This window comes from Gallus gallus, chromosome 7, assembly GCF_016699485.2.
Source record: "Gallus gallus isolate bGalGal1 chromosome 7, bGalGal1.mat.broiler.GRCg7b, whole genome shotgun sequence".
NCBI classification, from domain to species: Eukaryota; Metazoa; Chordata; class Aves; order Galliformes; family Phasianidae; genus Gallus; species Gallus gallus.
The window spans coordinates 24041063-24063238 of record NC_052538.1 but is presented as its reverse complement, the minus strand read 5'-3'; the positions used below and the strand labels follow the sequence as shown (position 1 = coordinate 24063238).

The 22176-nt window shown below is 39.6% G+C and overlaps 1 protein-coding gene and 1 long non-coding RNA gene across 15 annotated transcripts in view; one reads left to right on the top strand and one right to left on the bottom strand.

The window, feature by feature from the left end:
• The window catches only part of LOC101751087, a 395657-nt gene that overhangs the window by 13043 nt on the left and 360438 nt on the right, over positions 1 to 22176 (bottom strand). For 6 of the 9 annotated variants that reach the window (XR_006939824.1, XR_005861466.2, XR_006939825.1 and 3 more), the window contains one exon: positions 435 to 16135. This is a non-coding gene — a long non-coding RNA (uncharacterized LOC101751087). Of the gene's footprint in view, positions 1 to 434; positions 16136 to 17119; positions 17285 to 22176 lie in introns of all 9 variants that reach the window. The other 3 variants (XR_006939822.1, XR_006939826.1, XR_006939827.1) reach the window with 3 other exon arrangements.
• Positions 1 to 22176, top strand: part of CNTNAP5 (contactin associated protein 5) — a 264296-nt gene that overhangs the window by 233423 nt on the left and 8697 nt on the right. For 3 of the 6 annotated variants that reach the window (XM_015289821.4, XM_046943625.1, NM_001048079.2), the window contains exons 20-23: positions 7719 to 7849; positions 8591 to 8675; positions 17486 to 17704; positions 21449 to 21520. In XM_015289821.4, the coding sequence (XP_015145307.1) occupies positions 7719 to 7849; positions 8591 to 8675; positions 17486 to 17704; positions 21449 to 21520 (507 nt within the window). Of the gene's footprint in view, positions 1 to 7718; positions 7850 to 8590; positions 8722 to 12867; positions 12938 to 14304; positions 14366 to 17485; positions 17705 to 21448; positions 21521 to 22176 lie in introns of those variants that run through there. The other 3 variants (XM_025152202.3, XM_025152203.3, XM_046943626.1) reach the window with 3 other exon arrangements.

The following is a 22176-nucleotide window of genomic DNA, read 5'->3' as shown; positions in this document are numbered from 1 at the left end:
GTTGTGCTTTCTTTTAGTACATGACACTCTAAATCTCTAAGAGTATAAGACTTCTTTGAAAGGAGCCATTCAGCCAAGGACTTGGGCAAATTTCTTTATCTGCTTTTGAGGAGATGTGAAAGTCTGTTGTCTCATTACCTCAATTCACGAACATATTTGTACTTACAAAGATCATTTTACTGTACTGAAGGGTCAAGAGATGTTCTGGAGACCCAGAAGGAAAAAACAAGGGAACTGTAATTGGATTACACTGAGCAGAAATTGCTGAGCATGCAGTCAATAATTGACCTGTGCTCTGCATATATAGAGACTGACTTTGAACTTGCTGGTATCTGGCATAAAACCCTAGACCTACAGCTACAGATAATCATCTAGAAAGAGAACAGACATTCACTATTGTTAGAAGGAGATCTTTATCTCCTGGAAATAAATACCTGAAGCAAAGGTGCAAAGAGGACAGAGCCAGTTTGTTTTCATTTGTGCCTAGTGGACAAAAAGCAGCAGCCTGAAACACAGGAAGGTCCTCCTGAACAGCAGGAAATGCTGCGTGGGTGACAGCAGTGGAACAGGCTGATGTGGTGTCTCTCTCTGTGGAGATCCTCAAAAGCTGCCTGGACATGGCCCGGGGCTGCAAGCTGTAATGGACCTGCTTCAGCAGGGTTTAGACCAGATGACCTCCAGCTGTCTCCCCGCTTCAACCATTCTGTGATTCTATGTGAGATTCCAGAAGATAAAACAGCAAACATATGTATAAGCATTCATTTTGCTAAGAAAAGACATAATACTGCCATTATATGATTCTTGTAATAGGATTGTTATGTGAAACTCACATATATCCCTTGGGAGTTTGCTATAATCATCAGGAGAGGATCTCTGGTTGGAGGATCTAACTTCTGCAGTCACAGAGGCTGGCAAAACTAATGAAATAGGCAGTGCTCAGATGGACTTATTTACCAGAGGAGTAGAGCATTTCCAAGAGATTCATGACCAGCAAGGAATGCTGTTAAAGCTTAGCACAAACAAAGATCATTAACTACAGAAAGCCATTAATCCACAAAGTTCTGTTCTATCTTTATGCAATCCTGGCTGCTACACCAGTCTTAAATGAAAAGTACGCTGTGAAATCAAAGCCCAGCAAGATAAGATGAGTAAACCATAGGGCCTACTGTGTGTCTGACCATGAGAAGACTGTCATCCATTGTGCGTTTAATGATGGGAAGAGAGATCTAAGCATCAGATTATACAGATAGTTTTTGTTAATGGAGGATCTTAAAGTGACTTAAAATTCCAAAGGAAGTATAGAAGAGGTATAGATTAAAATTTTACAGAATAAATCTCACAATCTGAAAGCACATATTTTCAGGGAGATTTAGCTGTGTCTGGTGTTTTGAGCTCTTCTCTTCACCTTTACAGTAGGTTATCTGTGGGGAAAAGTAGTAATTAATTATGTTGCAACATGTTAAAGAAAATGTAATCAGTAATTCACCAAGAAGTAGCTGGAGATTATGTTAATGACTAATAATATTATTTGAAGCTGCTTATCCAGAGGTTTCCCGTAATTTTCCAAAGGATATGAGCATTCATCTAATTCACCAATAGATAAACTGGAGCACAAAGAAGGAACATGATGTCAGAAGGCATCAATCCAGTAGATTCAGAGCGGTGGCAGTGACTAGTATTATTCCACATCCATTGGTTAGCCCTGTTCCCATTATTGTTCCAGCCGTATACGCATGAATATGGGTTGTTTTGTTTAGAAGAACATTTCCCTTAAAATCATTGGAATACCCTTGGTGTATAAGCCACTGTATGATGAGCTCTTTGACTGTCATCATCTTTTAGACCTACAATATTTCAATACTTGCAGTGTTCTGTAGCTTTGGAGCAAGACGCATCTGCCATTTCCTTTTTAATTGCTGGTCAGCTTGTGTTGAGCCAACTGGCGGCTGTTGGGAATGAAAATCCTACAAGGTTATACTCATTTGTCAGTCATGTAAGGGAACTGGCCACATTTGCTGACGTATAAGTGATATTCCCAGTCTGGTTCCAGATGCCTAGCAGAATTGCAAAGTAAACTGAGGTCATGGACCTTCAGGCAGAATCTTTTCCTGTTTTTTGGGGGGTTGGTTTTCTGTCGGGGGAGGGTGAGTGGTTTGTTAGGCTTATTTCTTCTTGTTTTGGTACAGGTTTTGTTTTGGGTGGGTTCCCCCCGCCCCCAAATTGAAGAAATGCAATGTGAAAGTGTGCTGTTGATACAGGATAGCTTGAATGTGATCCCTAAGTCCTGAATGTATTTAAGTGGGAAGTTCTGAGTGAAAAGCATTCAAATAAGAACCTTCTTTTCCGCTACTATGAGAAATTACAAAAAATTGGGAGCTTTGATTTATTTATTTTTTAACCCCATAAAACAGTCTCATCTAAACCAATGCTGCAGATAACCAATCGTATCAGCAAACAGATTTCACACCTTCTCCTCTTTGTTTTCTCTGAGCAAAGCAAATAGCAAGAGTCACCTTCTAAAAATGTACAAGTACTTTCTTAGTTAAAAGTCAGTGGACGCTGAAGAGAGGGGCCCTGTTCTTTGAATTACCAGCAGCACTTCCACTGAAGAGTAAATTTACTGAGTAAATATCCCTGGGGAGAAGCTGCTAATTAAGGAGCAGGTTTCTTAGCCAGCTGCTCCTAACCAAGAAAGCAGTTGTTCATTTTTAAATATCTAGGCTATAAAGAGGGACACTGAACTTGTACAAGTTGCCAGAGAGGTATTTCCTGGTAGAGATGACAGAAAACTGTCATTTGATATTCTGCAATCAGCAATGAACAAACAACATTTCCACTTGATGAGTTTCAAATGGCTTTCTGGGCTAAATACTTTATTTTTTTCATAATTGTAATATCAAGAGCCTCACTAATGTTTCCCTCCAGTTGTTTAATTGATGCCTTCCTTCTTTATTTTTTCTTCTAGCAGCAGCTCAGATATGTGCTGGAGGTGGGTAGGGGTAGCATCCTTAATACCTCACTGTCTGTTATGAGCAACTGACTACCAGTTTGAGCCAATTGCATGAGGTTATGTTGCTCCTTAACATCTGGGTCCTTCTGTTGCAGTGGGACGTGTAAGCATATTCTAAAGTCCTCATCCTAATAAAATGTTTAATTTTCTACATATATATTTCTCTCAAACTGGACTTGTCAGCTGCCTTGATTTAAATGATTTTTTCCCGAGTTATATGATAGTGATAAAGTTGTACATTTTACGTATGCCAGCTACACGTGCTCCCTGGACTAACCTCAGCTCCTCTGAGGGGTGCAAGATTTCTTGCCAGCTGCTCCAGCCAGTTTAAGTCATTAAAAACTGCTATTGAAATTGTTATAGATGTTGGGTTCAATCTGGGCTCATTTAAAACCTGTTTCTGTAAGTGAAAGTCCTGCAGAGGAGTCTCAGACCCCAAGGGCATGTCATTCCCTTTCTTGCTGTTTGGTTCTTCGTGACAAAATGACACGAGACCTGTAGTCCTGGTGACATGTGTGACAAGAGCCTGGCTTACAAATAACATTTTTCTTCAGGCTAAGCACTTTGAAGTCTCTATACCTGCATAGTATCCTTGTATTAACAGTGGTTTCAAGAGCTTGTACTTCATCGTTCTCATCCTCAGCAAAAAGACAGCAGCAGTTGGAAAGCACCACGCTATTCCTGTAGCTGCCTGGTGGTTGGTTATGCTGACGATGATCATTAGTGTACTGCTGGCAAGCAGTAACCCTGGCCTCCATCACCACTGAAACAGTTTCTTGAGTGTTCTGTTTCAGAAACAGCATCCCCTACCTATTCACCAGTATGGGACGGCATAAATACTGCCCTGTGGTCTCTGTTTCCTGGAACTTTCCTCAGCACAAGGGGAGACCTCAGAAATCTTGTTGAAATGGCTCTGTAGCTGCTTGATAGGAGCACAGCAATGCCGTTCAGCCCTACAGTCAGGGATTATGCTACTGCAGGTTACAGACTGAAAGCCACAGTGGTGTGCAGCAAGCCATCTTTGATACTGGCTGTGGCCTAGTCATAGTAGCATTGCAGCCCATGTGGACTCGTTTCCTCCAGAAGTGGAGAAAAGAGGTCACGGTGTGGCTGAACTGTGCCTGCTCCACTCTCAGGCTGTTCTGGAGGTAGCACAGCGCATCTCCGTGCTGATCTGCAGTCTGCAGTGGTACTTACCTACAGAATTCAAAGCTAAAAGGGGTGGCTGTAATAATCAAGTGAGAATCTACTCTTACCTAGTACTGCTGGGGTAATATGCCCCGTAAAATTCCCCTGCCTGAGGCTGAAGCCATGATACCTCTCTCTTTTCTTCCCGCTCTCTTTTATGGACTTTATAGAAATTGCCTCCAGCAATTCCACATATATTAGAGAAGGAAGAAAACACAACATGCAGTGCATTGCTTGAGCATTATGGCACTCCAGGTGTGCATGCCCAGACGCAGGGAACTGAAAAGAGGTTGACAAGCATGACTGCAACAAGACTGCCAGAAATTGCACTGAGTATGGTTATTGTGAATCCCTATTGTGAAGCAGAAATGATGCAACAGTGAGAACAGAGCTGGTTTATATACACAGATTTTTATTTGTGATTAGTGACACTGGGATGATGTGAATGGATAAATTCAGCAGACCGGATAATCAAAATTCAGGGGACAAAAAAAATGCTTAATAACTATTTAATTAATAACCCATTTATTTTGCCTGTCAAATAGCAAAATGGCAATGTGTGTTCTGCCAGAGAAGTGATTCTGTATGCTGCCAACGTAAAAAGTTTTGATAAGTGCATACCAAAATTAGCTCTCAGCTACACTAATGTAAATTCCCAAACATCTCTGGAGACGCAAGCCCATGTATTCCTGATTTGTATTAATGCAGAGTTGACTGCAGGAAAAACGCCAACTTGAATAAAATGATTCTGAAGAACAGCAATCAAAAGAAAAAGAAAAAAAGCTGCTATTGGAATTTAAAGGAATTGATGAGATGCTATTCATTCATCTCTTTAAACAATTTAAGGTAAAACTGTACCACTATTGGTAGATAAGATGTGTTCTTAATGAACATCAAGAATCTGCTCCAGTGTCTCCCAGCAAATGGAAAGGATGATTTCTGCTCTAAAATGGAGTTTCTCTCTGTAGGACAAAGGGTAAATCCCTGTCTGAGAGTTGAGATAGATCACAATATCTGATGGCTGTCTTTGAATGCAAAAGTGCTGTTTACTGCATTGATTGCCTGACCATAGGAGCGCTGTTTATATTTCATATGCTGGTGTGACCATAACATTCAACAAGAGCAGACAAGTGCATTTACATTTAGAAACTAATCAAGTAGTACAAGGTCGTGCTCCATTTTCTGCACTAAGACCCTTTCAAAGGCTTCAGGTAAGAGGTGTATGAGTGGCTGATAGAGTTCTGGGACATGATTTTCAGTTAGAATCGATCTGTTTCTCTTTCACAATGCATTTCAGCTTATTCCGTGTGGTCATCTCAGCTGTGGCGTGCGGGGTCAGACAACCTTTCCACTTTTATTGACTCTCCTGCTGCCCAGACAAGCAGGTCTGAAAAGGTCCCTTAACTTCTTTGCACTATGGCTTCTTTTCTCATGTCCTTCTGGAGTAAAGTGATTATAAGACATCTACATTTTTATTCTCTGTAGATGTGTCTTTCGTTTGGTAGCAGAAAATGGGATTATGATTTAAGTTTGGACTTGTAAGTGCAACAAGAATGGTGATAAATAGCAGCTCCTTGGCCTGGCTGTGAGGGGACAGGAGCTTTGCAGTATGAATCGAAGCAGCTGAACCTATAATATCACACTGAATAATTTAGTAGTTGTTACTGACCTTGATATCTTCAAAAATATTCCCCTCTGATATGTGTGAGAAAATGCCTTTAAATCCTTTCTTTTTTTTTTTTCTTTTTTTTTAAACCTCACCCTATCCAGTAAACCTCTCAATCAGCTAAAAAGCCTTCATCCTAATAATGTGTTATTGTTTTCCCACTCATGTTTGGTAACTTTCTCTCTGTCCTGCAAAGCCCAGAAAGAGATGGTGGCTCAAATGGGATTGTATGGACTGTTAGAAAAGGATGCGGCCACAGCAGCAAACATCTGAGTGATCTTTTTTTTTTAATGACTTGATGGTTCCGTGATCTTAACTGTACTTTGGGTCTGGTTTGGAAGAATTATTAGCAATAACTGTGAGTTTTATAGAGGTTGCAAAATTCCCCCTCTGCAGGAACTTCATACGTTGTTTTTAACTCGTAAAGTGGTTTTGCAGTAGCCTGTAGGACGGGAGAGTTGACCTTATTGCAGGAGAATTTGCAAGGCTAAAAAGAGAAGTTGTGTCCATGCTATGCAATGAGGAGAGCAGCCCCTTGTTGCCTCTCAACAACGTCACCGTGCACCACGCACTTGTGACAGCTCATGCAGCCATGCCTCAGGCTGCTCGTGCTGCCTTGCGACTTGTACACAAACATTGCCTCTGCGAACACTGAGGCCAGTCTCAGAGCTAACGCTGTGTGAAAGCATCCCTCGGTGACAATGAGTCAGTCAGTCCCCTTCATTCAGCACTGGTAATGTTTCCTGTAGCCTGCAAAACCTAGTGGCTCTTGGAATAGTCTGGCTTTGCGCTGTCGTAAGCACTGAAATAGAAGGAGATAAGAGTTTTTACAATGGTTCTCAGAACAGGGAATGAATGAAGGACCCTTGGCTCAAGGTTGCAATGCCATCCTTTGCTTTATCCTTTGAGACACTAAGAAAGTAGCCTTGGAAGAGCTTTTTAACTCTGTAGTACTGCCATTGTTCGACCTATTTTGGTTGCTGATGCATAAAAAGTGCCCCAAAAAAGCTTACTATTTTTTTTTTCTCTCTGTTGCTTTATTCACAGAAAAGTACGCTTGAAAGGATTTTATCTGATTCTTTTTTTCCCTTCTAAATTTTGTGTCTGTAGTTCCTCTGGTCGTTTGTGAAAGATAAGAATTCATATTGAATTCCTTGTTTTCTTACGCATTTTGATTTGTTATGCTACTGTTGTTTATATCAGATTTTATTTTTTTCTACAAAGACTAGAAGAGATACTTGAGACATGTTTTAAAATTAATTATTTTTCAAATAGTTTAGAAAACCAAGGTCAAAGTTGTTTATGTTATGACATCTTGTACAGTGTATCTTTTCTTGCATCACCTTTAAATCATAACGAGTCTGGGCCTTCAAATGCTTGAAATGAAGTTACAGTTGTCACAGTTTCCACTGTTTTCTGTATTGTCTGTTATGCCTGGATGAAGCCTTGACTTGGAACAGTGAAGTCTACAAGTATTAGTTTACCAGAACAGTGCAAGACCTGCATGCCCCCTGGTGGAAGCAACCCTTCACAGACTAATGTACGAAGATCAACTCCCGAGACCTTGCTTGGTCTGGCTTGTGGACAGAAACTCTCCTTTGATATACTCAGTTACTCAATTAAGTTAGTTTCTCCGCAGCAGAGTTTATTAGCTAGTAAGAAGGCAAACTCTTCTATGAGTTTCTTTTTTTCATTAAAGTGTGAACTCTTTCATTTCTCCTCTACCTGTTTCTTGACTTTTTAACCTTGTTTCTTCACTATAATAAAAAGAAAATGAGTTATATGTTGTGTAAAGGTATTGAACAGTATCTCATTGTGGACATGGGTTTTATAGAATTCTGTTCTGCTTTTAAGGAAGTTTACAGGTTCGATACAAGTTGAGTAAGGATGGACTGCTCATCTTCACAATCGACTCTGGAAATTTTGCTAACAGAGAGATGCATCATGTGAAGATAAACAGAGAAGGCAGAGAGCTCATCATTCAGGTATGTCATGGCTTGTTTTTGGGGCTAGATTCCATGGGAGATGAGGTCTTTCCTTCGCCCTGTTCCCTTGCATTGCCTGTTTTACCAAGGTGGGATGAAGAGGACCATCTTACCGCTCCTTCTGTTTTCCCTCTGAGCCTAGTTACTATGCTTCAAATTACAAAACAAATTTGCCAGGTCTGGGCCACAGCCACTTAACAGAAAAGAGGGGAGACACATGGAGCACCATCACTTTTCTTTCCTTTGCAGTTTCCATTTCTGGGTGGTAAATGATCCATGGTTAACACAGCAGCTAAGATAGGTAGGCCAAATTCTGTAGGAAGGAGGTTTGCACTAACTGTCAGGGTTCTCCTCAAGTAGCAGTCTTCTATTGTCTGTTGCACTGTGGTTTTCTTCTATACAGAACTAATTCTCCACAGTACATTTATAGAGAGGCCTCCTTTGTGTGCACCCTGCAGTGCCTAGATGTGGATTTTGGGAATCAGGGGTGTTTCAGTATCAAACATTTAAACTTTTCTGCAGGGGAAGTTTTCTCTAAGGCTCTTTATATGACTATTCTTGTGCCCCTTTCAGCTTCTCATGCAAAAATCAAAGCATATTCACTTTGCTATCTTTAGAAACTGAATCATGCTTGGGGGTAGAATTATTTGCAGCTGAGGTTCTTCCCATGAGTTTGCATGACAAAGGTCTAGGTGTGTCTACTTGCTGTTCTAACGAACTAATTTTACTGACCTCTTCCAGGTTGATCAAGTCATCAAACTCAAGCACAACTTTTCTGAGATTGATTTTAAGGCCATCAAATCACTTACTTTGGGCAAGGTCACAGGTAGGTTTTACTAAAAACATTCCTGAATCATGGTTTATAAGAGTGTTTGAGTTAACCTGTGTTGTGTGCTGGCTTTTTAATAGAACTAGGTTTTTTGTATGTGTGGCTGATATAGCTCTAAGGGTTATCCCAAGCAGTCTACTACTCTTACTTAAATAGATCATCAGTGCAAAAATTTGGCAGCTTTACTTGTTTGTACTCACAGCAATGTTAGCTTCTCCCATTGCTCACTCCAGTAAAGTGATTCATATTGCCTATGTGGCTGCACAGGGTGGCATCTTGGCCTAATGATATCATTTTGCTGACTGTAGCTTGCTCCTCTGAAGCCATTTCTGTTTCCTAATGATAAGAAGAACAGCGCTGTGAGCCTTCATCCTCTCTACCCTTATTGCACTCCCTGTCCTTTTCTATTTGAATTCTGCAAGGAATATTTCTGTTACGTATAGCACCGAGGGCACAATTTCGCATGCTCTGTGCATGTACGTTTTTTGAATTTACCCTTTCACACTGCAAAGCTATTATAAGACTGGGAAAACTTTGCCAGAAATGTGGAATTTACAACTCTATTTTGCTGTCAGGTTAAGTCTTATTTCTTTATATAAGTCTCATGCATTCCCAGTAAGATTCTGAATGTTTCCTTGATTATAAAGATTTTAGTCCTTCGTTAGAATCGGACCTCCATATGAAGCTTGCCATCTGTTTCACTACTTCAATTTATATGCTTTATTAATAGCACCCAAGGCCTCCAGGACCGGTAGCTAGACAGAAACAGTAGATGTCCTCTAAATGTCTACTAGTGCAATGTAATTGTATATAATGACAGCAGTGCATTTTGCACTGCATCGGTTAAAGACAGGAACTGATTTTCTCCTTAATTAGAACACGTTTGTTAAAAAGTGCAGCAAACTTTCAAACCTCTGTTGGGTGGGTTTGAGGACCTGACGCTTTTCAGCCCAAAGCAGAGCTGAACTAAAATCTCATTTTGTCAAGTTTCATCTGTAGTGCTGAAAACAAGCATTGCTCATATCACGACCTCTGCATAAAGCTTCACCTGTAGATAACAAATCAATAAAACCAAGACTTTCTAACCAGCAGATGGAAAATAGCACAAAGACCTTGAAACATGTAACGAGAAAACTTACAAGGTGCAACTCAGACTCATGGGGAAAACTAGATGTAGCCAAAAAATAGGAGCAATTTTACAAGTACAAGTTTCTTGCAATGTCAGAAAGCCCAGATGTATCTCCAGGGGTTTGGCATTCAGTTCCATTGAACACCACAGATCTGTCTCTAGATAACTTTTAATGGATATGTCCTTCTCCATTTTTTTCTCTTTTCTCCAAAGTTTCTAGATATTTTCTGCTAGTAATAATAAGGTAGCAATAATTTTCTGTAATGGCATTAGAGCCATAAACTTGCTCATCCAGCTGACTGGAGATATTATTGCTGTACCAGGAACCACACAATTAATCCCAGAAAGTCAATTTAATTTCAGCCTAATCCTAGATTTGGTTTCTTCTTCACATATTAAATGAAATTCCTCAGACTTTTATCTTCAGTGTCAGGAATTCATTTGCCAAGTTAAATCTCACAGCTGTGTTACGGAGATTCCTTATACCCTCCCTGAATTGCACATCGCAGTCTTCTCCAGGCTGAACAGGCCCAGCTCTCTCAACCTCTTCTCATATGAAGGATGCTCCTGCCCTTTAATCATCGTTGTAGGTCTTTGCTGGGCTTGCTATAGTAAATCTGTGTCTGTCTTCTGCTGGGAAGCCTAGAACTGGACCCTATACTCCAGTTGCAGAAAACCCATGCAGGGTACAAAGAAAGAACATCTGTCTGCTGGCATCGCTCTTCCCAAGACAGCTCTGGATGCCAGGATAAAATTGGCCACCTTTGCTGTGAGGGCATACTGCTGTCTCATGCTCAGCTTATTGTCCCCCAGTATCCCTAGATCTTAGCCCTTTGGCTGCTTTCCAATTGGTTAGCCCTGTCAGTGCTAGTGGATGAGGTTATTCCTAGCATAAATATAGGCCTTTTTGCATTTTCTTCATTGAGCTTCATGAGGTTCCTTTTTTCCCTATTTCTCCAGCTTGTCAAGGTCCCTCTGAATAGTGACACAACAATCTCATCTATCAACCCTGTTTTGTGTCTTCTTCAATCTTATTGAAGTTGGAACCTGTCCAATACTGACAGGCTACACTTTTGTCATTTTGGGAATGTAGAATTTATATACGTGTCCATTCATAATTTATTTCTACTGTTATATGGGTAAAACATTAACAGTAGCTTCTTCTAATGATAGTTCACTGAAAGGTGAATACTGTGGACCTAAGCCAGTATTCTACAGCCAACTTCTTCCTTGTTATTGTTCATCAAATTCTCAGTAACAGCATAAACTCATAGAGACAGGAGATCCAAACTTGACTTACTTCTTGTAGTGCTTATTTTGAATTTAGGTGCCTATTAAGTGACCTTTGTAATAGAACCATATTGAAAAGCTTTATTCTATTTATTTGTGCTGTACTGGTCTGAAAATCTGGCTTCTAACCTGGCAAGACTGCACATTCCCTTGCTCCAAGTTTGATCATGGTTCCTTAACCTACATGATATCAATTTCTTTCTAGACTTCACTGTCCATTTTCAACTGGCTGAGAAATCTCTAATTGCTTCCAGAGTGATATGCAATAGCTAGCATGTACCAGGACTTGTGCGAAGCCTTTTACACGGTCCCATACCATATCCTTATCACTAAATTGGATAAATATGCATTTGACGGTTGGGCTAAAAAGAATTGTAAAGAGTTTGTTGGATAATCACAGCCAGAGGGTTACTGTCAACAGAGAAGGCTGGTGGAGGCCACTGACAAGTGGTATTCCCTGGAGCTCCATCTTGGGACCGGCATTCTTCACCATTGTTATCAATGACATTGATGGTGGGATTGAGTATACCCTCAGCAAATTTCCTGATGATGCCAAGCTGAGCAGTGCAGTTTACACAAATGAAGGAAGGGATACGATCCAGAGAGACCTTGACAACTTTGAACAGAGGGCCTATGTGAACTAAACGAGATTCAACAAGGCCACATTCTAGATGCTGTACTTGGGTCAGGGCGAACCAGATATACGTACAGACTTGGAGAACTCATTGAGAGCAGCCTTGGGGAAAAGGAGGTGGGAGTCCTGATGGACGAAAAGCTGAACATGAGGCAACAGAGTTTGCTTACAGTCTGGAAGACCAACTGTTACCGGGACTGCATCAAAAAAAGGAGTGGCCAGCTGGGAGAGGGAAGGGATTGTACCTCTACTCTGCCTTCTTGAGGCCTCAGCTGGAGTATTGCTGGCCAGAGATGTTTTGCATGCCCCATCCCTGGGAAGCATTCAAAGCCAGGTTGGATGGCCTGATCTGGTGGGTCGCAGCTCTGTCCATGCCAGGGGAGTTAGAGCATGACGATCTTTGAGGTCTCTTCCAACCTCATCTATTCTGTGATTCTATGATCTCAAAAGATTAAATCTATTTGTATGATTACCATGCTAATCTCAGCTGGAACTCTTGAAAAGCGCAGGTTTATGTGGTGTCCAGTTTTTAATTTTCAACCCCTTCAGCCACTTTTGACTTCTTTTAGTCAAAAGCTTCTTACGCTCTGATACTCTTTTCTGTCTTTGAAGTCTGCTACATTTTTGAATGCCTTCCTTACACTCAGCTCAGGATTCCAGGAAAAAGCTTTCAGTTTAAGGCAGAGGGGGGCTCACCTGGAATTCAAAATATAGGGACTCTCAGTTTTCCACAGACTGCTTGCATGACCTTGGGCAAGCCGTTTATGTGCAGTTATAAAGGTAAGTAGGCATTTTATTCCCACTGGAATCCATCTGAGCTATAGTATCTCTGTTCTCTATCAGTAAAGCCTGGATAATAGAACATCCCTACGTAAGAAAGAGCATCCCTACATAAGAAGGATGCTGTGAGGCTAAGAGCATAAAAGGTTGTGAGCTGTTCAGATCAACAGTAACAGGGCCCTATAGCTTCTCTAGAAAGATCAATCTAAATATAAATATGGCTTTGAAGACAACGGAGTAAAAAGAAGCAGCATTCAAGTAGCCAACAGATATTTGTTCAATTCCTCCTCCCCATATCCAACAGCGATACAGAAATATTATTATCCTATAGTTCATTGTCTCTTTTCTTCACATAGATAGAGCAAAGACACAAAAGGACTTATCCAAAGCTCATTGCTATTGGTGGGAGTCTTTCCATGGACTTCAGTGAGTATTGGTTTCAGACCCCAAGTGGGTTGTACAGTTTATGGCAAAACCTTAGTGAAATCTTAACCAGAGTCCCAGTTCATTTACTTTTAGCGCTCCTTGCAGAGATCATACTGCTGTACTTAACCACATGAGCTCTATTGGCAATTTGACCTAACAATGAGGTTGGCTCTGCTTTAAGCAAGGAAGAAAACTTGATGACCTTCAGAGCTGTCTTTCAACTTTGGTTATTCTGTAATCTTCTGATCTCAAATAGATACACATTTGCATAAGTTCAGGGAAAAAAAAAACAAAGAAAAACACAAGTGCTATCCCAGTGGAAATTATAATCCATCTGAGTTTGACTGAATGATTCCTGGTTGTCTAAATAATATCTTCTTTCTACTCATGATGTGTATGATGTTGACTGAAAAAAGGAGGGTGAATGAGAGGATGTGAAGTGGCTGTAGGTCAGTGTTCTTTGTTTCTAGTCTAAACTTGTTTTAGCAGCGTAGAAGTGCCTAAGATGTGAGCATATCCACAACAGCTATTAGTTTTGTTTTTTTTTTGCTTGCTTTGAAAACTTCTCACTGTGCCCCAAGATATCTTAAATCTTTTGGCGCTGTAGTACCTGAAAAAACATATCAGTGGTCCAAAAAAATGCATCTAATTGTCTTCATTTTTGCTTCTGTTCTGTTCAAGTTAATATACTAGTTGCGTAATGATAGTAGAGTAAATGGATAGAACTGAAAGGAGTTTAAGAGTATTCCGAAGAAAAAAAAACAGTAAAGATTTCCTTAGCATCTATTACCTATTATATTTCTGTCCTCAAAGTAATTAATTATGAGCTCCTCCTGGACTGGTGATGTAAAGAACTCCAAAGCCAAACAAAACACATGATCATAATACCTTTTGTGTCTAAAAGCTTGAACTAAAACACACACTAACACTAGGAGTCTTTCCCCTGAATCATCCAGACTAAATGTTAACTGTACATGGAAGAAAATTTATCTGAAAAATAATTTCATTCAAATCATCGTGTAGGTACAGTAGAATTCTTATGATTTGTGTAAGGTCAGTAAGTGCACATGTTAGACTAGAAAGATTATCGCATTAGAGACAGATAATCAGAGATGAATGGAAAGCTTACCTGGGTCCTGGGCTTGCCAAAAAGAACTCCAAGAAGCGATCTCCAGAGAGAGATCCTTCCTCAGTGGCAGTCAGCCCTTAAAGGGGGTCTAGGAGAGGTGGAGCCTGGCTCCACCCTTTCCTGTCATGCAGGTGAACTGCCTTCACCTGTGCGCCTGCAGCTTACTCAGTGCTTGCCTCAGGTGGTCAATTAGAGGTTCAGGTGTGATTCAAGAGTTCCCATACATTTTGTATTATAGATTTTCGTATTAAAAGTTTACAAGAAGCAATAACTCTGACAAAAGCTATGATAAGGAGACTGTAAGTATATTCTCTTTATTTTTGGGGGGTGGAAGTAGGGAGGGGGGGCTGTGGGATGGGATGGTGGAAGGAAGGCCCCATCATACAACAATCTATGTTACTTACCCCCAGAACCTTACCTTCCTTTGCCAGAACAAAGGAGAGAAGAGCATGTATTCTTTTGCACATTGTCTCTTAACATTTTTGTTTTTCTTTTTTCCTCTTTTCTTTTTATAGATTATGTTTTGAGCTCATGCATAATCTCATAGGGCTGGCAATGTTGTGACAGATTAAGATTCAAACGTCAAAAATTTTGACGTCATAAATTTCACATTGCAATTCAAAGCAGAGTTTCATTTTCAATGACAAGCTGCCTTTTAGAAAACAAACCAATTGCATGCCTGAAATTATCTCTGCTAAGCCTAATGAAACAAAAATCTCACATCTTCCTCTTGGCATTAAATATTCAATTGCTAGCAAGCAAAACCTGGAATGTTCTCCACATTCCTTGGAAAACTTGAGAGAAAAAGTACTTTTACTCTGTTCTCATCGTCCTTTGCTGTCTCAGAACTATTTCTGAAGTACACTGAATATCTGGTACCCTACTTCTTGCTCAAGTGCATCGTCTTCGTAAGGAAGAGGAAGCTGAATTGTTTTCTCATTAAAAAATATGGATAATGATTTGGGGAATTAACAGTTGAATTCTGCAAAAGCTGAAAAAAAAAAATATCCGTGGCACTCTCCTGTACACACGTCATTCAACATAACAGTTACATCCTGTTCTCATTTCAGATTTACGTTATCTGCACAAGGGCACCACACACCATTCCCTTCCAAGTTGTAGCGGACTCGTTGAGTTCTGTGAAAGACCCCCTTTCTGAAAGGCATACAGCATGCATCTGAAATCTTAAGAACACATATCTGCGTACATGGAATTTTTTTTACCAGAAGGCTCTGGTGTTGTTTTTAGTTTGTTCTTTGATTTTTAATTTTTTATTTTTCTTTACTTTTTCTCTTCCAAATTTCAAAGCCTTCTAACAACACATCGTCTCCTTCTCATTCATGCAAAGCTTACTTTGACGACAGACAATGGGAATTGGCACTTAATTTGACTTTTAAAAAAGCCTTCAACAGTGCTCTTAGACTTTTCAAGCTACTGTACCATGAAAAACAGAATTCATTATTTTGTAGGTTTTACCTTTTGCACACTGGGGCAGAACAGAACAATTTAGATTGCCTGATGCCTGAAAGATCTCAACAAATCCACCTTTTGTGTCAAAGTTAATCAAAAAGGAAATGCTGAGAGTACAAATGTTTACAGAGGTTTTTGCAAATTCAACAAGGGTGAGAAATACTGCAAACGGGACTGTTTATTTTTACTTTATATAAACCTTTGTGCAGAAACTTGGAAATGACTCTTTGTCTGCTTTATAAGACCTCTGCCAAAATCTCATTAAAAACCTGAATGCAATATTTTCCTACCCACTGACTGAGGAAAACAAATGTGAATCCATGTAAGGCTACATGGTTTTTTCTGTGCCAAAGTTACTGCTTACCTTCGCATCTCTCTTTCTGGCAGTTATTTGCAGCCTAGAGGTTGTCCCCTTAACTCCTCTGGCGGTGATAGTTCATCGAACTGAGCTTTTCTCCCAGTAAGACTCCTGAAAGACAAAGCTTGCACTGTACCTTGCTTTGCTGAGATAGAGCCAAATTCATCCACGTTATACTTCAAATTTCATAAATCTTTCTTGGCTTGTTCCTTCTGGCTGCATGACATCGTGGACACAGATCCTGCATGAAAAAATTAACATGCAATTTGTGCTACTGTTGAGATGGCTTAGTATTTTCTTACACATACAAGATGCTTATGTTGTTCAGGTAGCAAAAATAAGTTTCAAAGACGTAAGAGGCGCGCTACTTTTTTCCTAAATTCTTTTGGCTGAAAGTTTGTAAAATTACTGCATTTGATTGTTAGTAGAAAAATTTGACCCTATTTTCATGTTTAACATCATAATCTTTCCAGCTGTGAAAATACACTTGAAAAGCTGAGAATCCTTATTTTCCAGCATCATTGCAACTATCTACTTCCGGAGTTTTCAATGCTAGATTTTTTTCCACAGGCAGGTAACTTCTAAGGCTTAGAGTAACTACTGATACTGTTTTTGTACACGTGTGGGCTTTGTCTTGTTTTTTCTTTTTTTTTGTCTTTTCTAATTGACCTTGCTATATGCCACATCGTGCTACAGACCTCTTAGTACTATGAATTTCAATTTCTGGAAAGTAAATAAGTGAAAGCTTGGAGGAAAGGAAAGCCAGTAAAGGACAGTGAAGCCATCTTCCCAAAACAACCTTTGATATTAAAACAAAGAACCAAATAAAAAAAAGGCATGCCTTTGAATTGGCTTTGTCTTTGTGAAATTTAAATGAACACAGACACGTACATTAATTGTACCATCTCACCTTCAGGAGCTGGTTTGGATTTGGATTTAAATTAAATGAAGCATAGTTTTGAATTTTGTTGTATTGGTGGAATAGGGCTAAGAAACAGAATGGCAGCCTAGCTCCTAACTAGGAGGATTCTTAAGAACACTGATTATAAAAATAAGAAATGCTGATGCTACCAACAGGATTAGGGGGACTGGAAATTTAAGTTAAAGCATAGACACCCAGAGAAGGGTGGAAGCCTATATTAGTAAGCTATTTAATATTGAGCCAGATTAATTGTTTAATAGACAATTGAGAGTAGGAGCCTTCACAAAAAGAGGAGTAGAATACCTTAAAGATGTATCTGCAAAACTGGTGTTATTACATTATCCAAAAGTTGAAGAGGATCATCTCACAGATTCCGGGATATTCAGTGTTGTTATTTTTACTTTTTATTATTATCTGTGTATTTCACTGCTATTGCTGTAGTGATTAACATCCACGACGTGTTATATACTGTCAAGACAGTAGAAAAAAAGAGAAAAGAAAAGAAATGCAGTCTTGTCCAGCCCAACTTGATAGTAAGCCAAGGGAAAACCTAAACATTTGAGAACAAATCAAATAAAGCAGTCATTCATATGATAAAAGAATTACTAATTTTTTAGGATGTCTTCCTAAGACTGAGAATCCCTTGATTATTTTTCTGTTGTGTTACAGATAGTTTACCGCTGGACCCTGAAGTCTCAAAGGCAAACGCCTATGGTTTCACTGGCTGCATGTCCTCTGTTTGGTATAACCATGTTGCTCCCCTGAAAGCTGCCTTACGCCATCCCAGCATTGCTCCCGTGACTGTCAAGGGTTCCTTGACTGAATCCAGCTGTTCATCCCTAATGGAAACTGATGTGAACACAGCAACCACAATATATTCCTCTTCAGGTACGTCCTGCCAAGAGGAGAAATGGAAACTAAAAGAATACCGGAGTGTGAGATTCCCTTCCTTTTTACTGTAACGCAATTGTGAGAGTGTTACAAACACTGGAACTGCAAAGTTACTTTCTCTCTAAGAATTTAAAGTGTTAAGAACGGGCATTAAGATGATTAGCCAGTGCCACTTTAAAAAGACATTGTACCGCATTATCCCTATAGCGAACAAAAAAAACCCCACAGTCATAGTGTTAACAGCACCTGAAGTATGGTTATATGCCTCATTTGCCATTCCCATCCACTCGAGGTACCTCTAGTGCTGTAGATCTCATAGGAAAACAGAAATGTTACACAGATTTCATATCCCAGTGGTGATCAGCAATAGGAATCTTAGAACAAACAAGCCAAATCTTTTCCCACTCTAGCAGAAAGGAGCAAAAACCCCTTGTACAAACCCCTTGACAGATATGTATGACTTCCATTAAACACCTGTACTTGATTCTCTCAGGCTAAAGAGAAGCTACAGTACTGGAGTGTTAGCAGTAAGGTGATTCCAACAGTTTATTTATGTCTTTGAATCCTGAGACTGTCCTCTGGGAATCTGAAGTATTTTACATATGTGAATTTGTATGCAGAGGAGACTCAGATTGGGTGGGAGCGTCCTCACCGCTAACAGGGGCAACTGAGTTGCTGCTTTAGTCAGCAGCAGATGTGGCAAAAAATCCCAATGACCAGAAAAGAGTTCAAATTAAGAGAGGTTTTTTTTGCCCCTTGACCTATGAAACCGCTTTATCTTCTCTGAGAGCTATTACAAATTCATTATATATCATGATTCCTTTTACAGTTGTACTTGCATCAAATCTTTTTCCTGCAGCTTCTACTTAAGATATTCAAGAGAAAACAAATGATGCTAGTAGCATTCTGCATAGAGAATGAGGCTGCTGATTACTCTGAGCGCGCTGTGTATGTGCTGCTTCCCACCTCTAGCTTTCTTCTCTCCACCCAGAGCTATCTGAAGTATCTGCTATGAAGTGCATAAGAAATGTGCAATGCAAGTACGAAATGAGCAATATCATTGAAAATATGAACTCCTTGCCCTGTAATCTTCCATCACCTGATGACCTACTTTTTCTAATGAGTCTAAAAAGCAGTAAGATTTGAGGCTCAGAATTACAGGACAGGGAGCAGAAATTAGTATATTTGGGCTTGGATATTAAGGTTTTAGACTCAGTTGAACTCTAGTGTCAAGGGTAAGCACTGTCACATCAGAAACGAATAGTGAACAAAATCCATACACTCATAAGCTCAGTCATCCGTACACACACCTTCTGATTGAGAAACACAAACTGAAAGGTGACTTACCATGATTTTGATATTTAACAAAGATATATAAATCACCTTATACCTTGCTGAGATACCCTGAGGTATTGGCATTCTGAACGCCATACTGATGGCACAGAGATATTGGGCTCTTAACTTGGTATTTTTTTGTGTATTAAAATAATGTAAATGCCAGAGTAGATTCAGCTGGCGGAACTCTGATATAGAATCACCAAGCTTGGAAAAGACCTACAAGAACATCCAGTCCAACCATCCACCTATCACCGGTAGTTCCCACTAAACCACGTCCCTCAACACAACATCTAAATATACCTCGAACCCCTCCAGGGTCAGTGACTCCACCACCTCCCTGGGACAACCCAGGTCTTCACGCAGTTAAAGTAAACGTGCCAAAGACAGAAATATTTTTGTTTCTGAAAGGCAGCTAGGACAGTACAAGTCCCTGTTTTACTGTGCTTGAGCAGGACCTGCTATTCCCAAACAAAGAGGAAAAACAGGTTTGCCGGAGGCTACCTTGCCTGTGGGATCTATGAGATGGTGGAGTTCAGTTTTTTTTCAGAAAAAAAAAACAATAGTTACAACTGTAATCCCAAAGTTTAGGAGAACAGCCTTTTGCATGGTCATGGGACTGCTTGGAAGAATCTCATGAGATACAGACTTCTAAAACTGATTTCTGAGATTTGTTTTGGTTTCTTCTGGTAAAAGCCAGCAGAAAACAGTCATGCTTTGATATCATTTAGTGTCAGAGCTTACATAATCTTTTTGGAATTCATTATAATCGGATTTTTTTTTTTTTTTAAGCTAGATACTTAATTTCATTTTTCCCATACGTATTTAATAGCTTTACATTACTCTATTTGAACAAATCCATGCATCAAATACTGAGTGGAGATTTTACATTAGGATAGTAGGACTGGCATTCAGCAGATGTGAATTTTTATTGTCATTAAGTTCACCGGAGACATCTGAGGACTCACAACACACTTTATCTGCATTTATGCATAAAACAACTTTTTAACCCTGTTCCAGTCCCACAGATATAGTAAATGAGATGAAACTTTACCATGACTATTTGTTGCTCGGCAACATCACTATAGGCACCCAAGATCCAAATAAGGGAAATATTACAAATAGGTGTCCAAATCTGTCAAAATTAGAAATTACATTCATGGTGATGATGGGAGGCATTCAATTCATCACTTTTGTGCTGTAGCTCAGACAGCAAATTGCAGATGTTTGGTACCTACGTGTTTCATGAGAAATCACACTTGGAACCCACAGTAGACTTGCATCTTTTAAAACATACAGCCTCCTTGAGACTGATGTCTCCTTTTCCTTGGGACTTGAGTGTTGTAGGAGAGTAAAGAACGTACCTCCATTAAGATCTTAAACAGCCTGAAGCCGCTATCTTTGCCAACTCATCACCTCCTGATACACACGTATAGAATAGTTGCATGTTTGGGTAAAATATATCATCTTGGACAACTAGGTACCAAAACATGGCTTTGTTGGGTACTAAGGCAAAGATGTTCAGTGACATAAACCTTGCAACATCCTGAGTTTCTCAATCAGGTTTCCACTTGTATTGGCAAGATCAGTCTAGGAAAGCAATCTCTTTAAAGGAGAAAGTGAGCTTAAAAAAAAAAAAAAGTGAAAATGCAAGAAAAGCTGGATTCAACTAGCAGAAGAAATCAGTTTTCTGAAACAGGACAAAAGCGGTTACACTGCTGTAACTCCACTAACTTCAGTTAGGAATCTGAATTTCAAACTCACAGCACATGGATGTTTTGGCCCAGTAGTCGTTTATAGAAAAGGTAGAAGAGCTACAACATTTAGGAACTTTTCATGTTGAAATTCCAACCTCACTGCTTGGAATTTAATTTGTCCATTGCATTTCTGCAACGGAGAAAAAGACCTCTTCCAAAAAGCTGTCCCAGGCAGAGACTGCTTCTCTTTATACAAGTCAAATTAAACCTTATATCTTCACTATAAATGTAGGTCAGAGCTACAGCCTTCCTGTCTTTTGCTTCTTTCTGCTATCTCTTCTTGGATATAAAAAAAAACCAAACAAACAAACAAAATCTATGACTGAGTAATGCTCCCACCAGGCTATTTAGCTCACATTTCTATCTGTGATTTCTCTACAGATAAACTGAGAAAACACTTTCAGATGTTAGAGTAGTTGTAAGCTTTTCTGTTTCCTCTTAAATACATCCTTAACAGTGAGGACGTAGGAGAAATTTGTCCTGCAAGCTTAAAGACCTTTCTAGTTTGATTTTCCAATACCCCAAATCACATCTTTTGAAAAAAGGTTACAATTAACAAGAGTAGGAGCACATTTCTGTGTAAACCACAGATGAAATTAAAATAGTTGATAGAAAAAAAATAAATCTTGTTCTGCTTAACCAACTGCAGATCCTTTTGGGAAGACAGATGAAAGGGAGCCTCTCACCAATGCGGTCAGAAGCGATTCTGCTGTGATTGGAGGTAACAGTTTTTAAAGATTACAATTGAAAAATAATTGTCAGAGGATAAAACACTTTTTTAATCCAGTGCACATCTAGTGTTTTCTTGATTTATTGGTACATACCTATAACCATGCTACGTAGATAGGAACATACACTGTGAACTAAGGCAATAGTGGGTAACAACCAAGCTAACCGGCAGCTGTTTTGCACACCACACTGATGAGAGCCTCAACACTTTATTCACACATCCTCTACTCCTTTAGCTCTCTATTTGCAAGTTGGCATTATACAGGAGCTTGCTAGATCATATGGAAGCATCTATATACTAGGGACAGTTGTCTTTATAGCTTCGTGTAGGGTTTTCGTTTTCCTTTAGCAACCTGGAAGGCAATTTATCTCTGTTTATTTTATAGGATGCCCTGTAGGGAGCTGCCTTCGATAATATCTAGAAGCTATAAACCTAAGCGTACAAGGCTCATGCCAACTTTCAGAGATAACACAGAAGAAAATACGACAGAGCAGGGATTTGTTTGAGCATACATATCTAGGTTGTTTTTTTTTTTTTTTTTTTTTTTTATAAACAAACACACTGATCCAACTTTGCTTCCAGTGAAGTCAGAATTTGATCCAAATCAGAAGGTCAATTATACCAATGCTCACTACCTGTGTCACCTA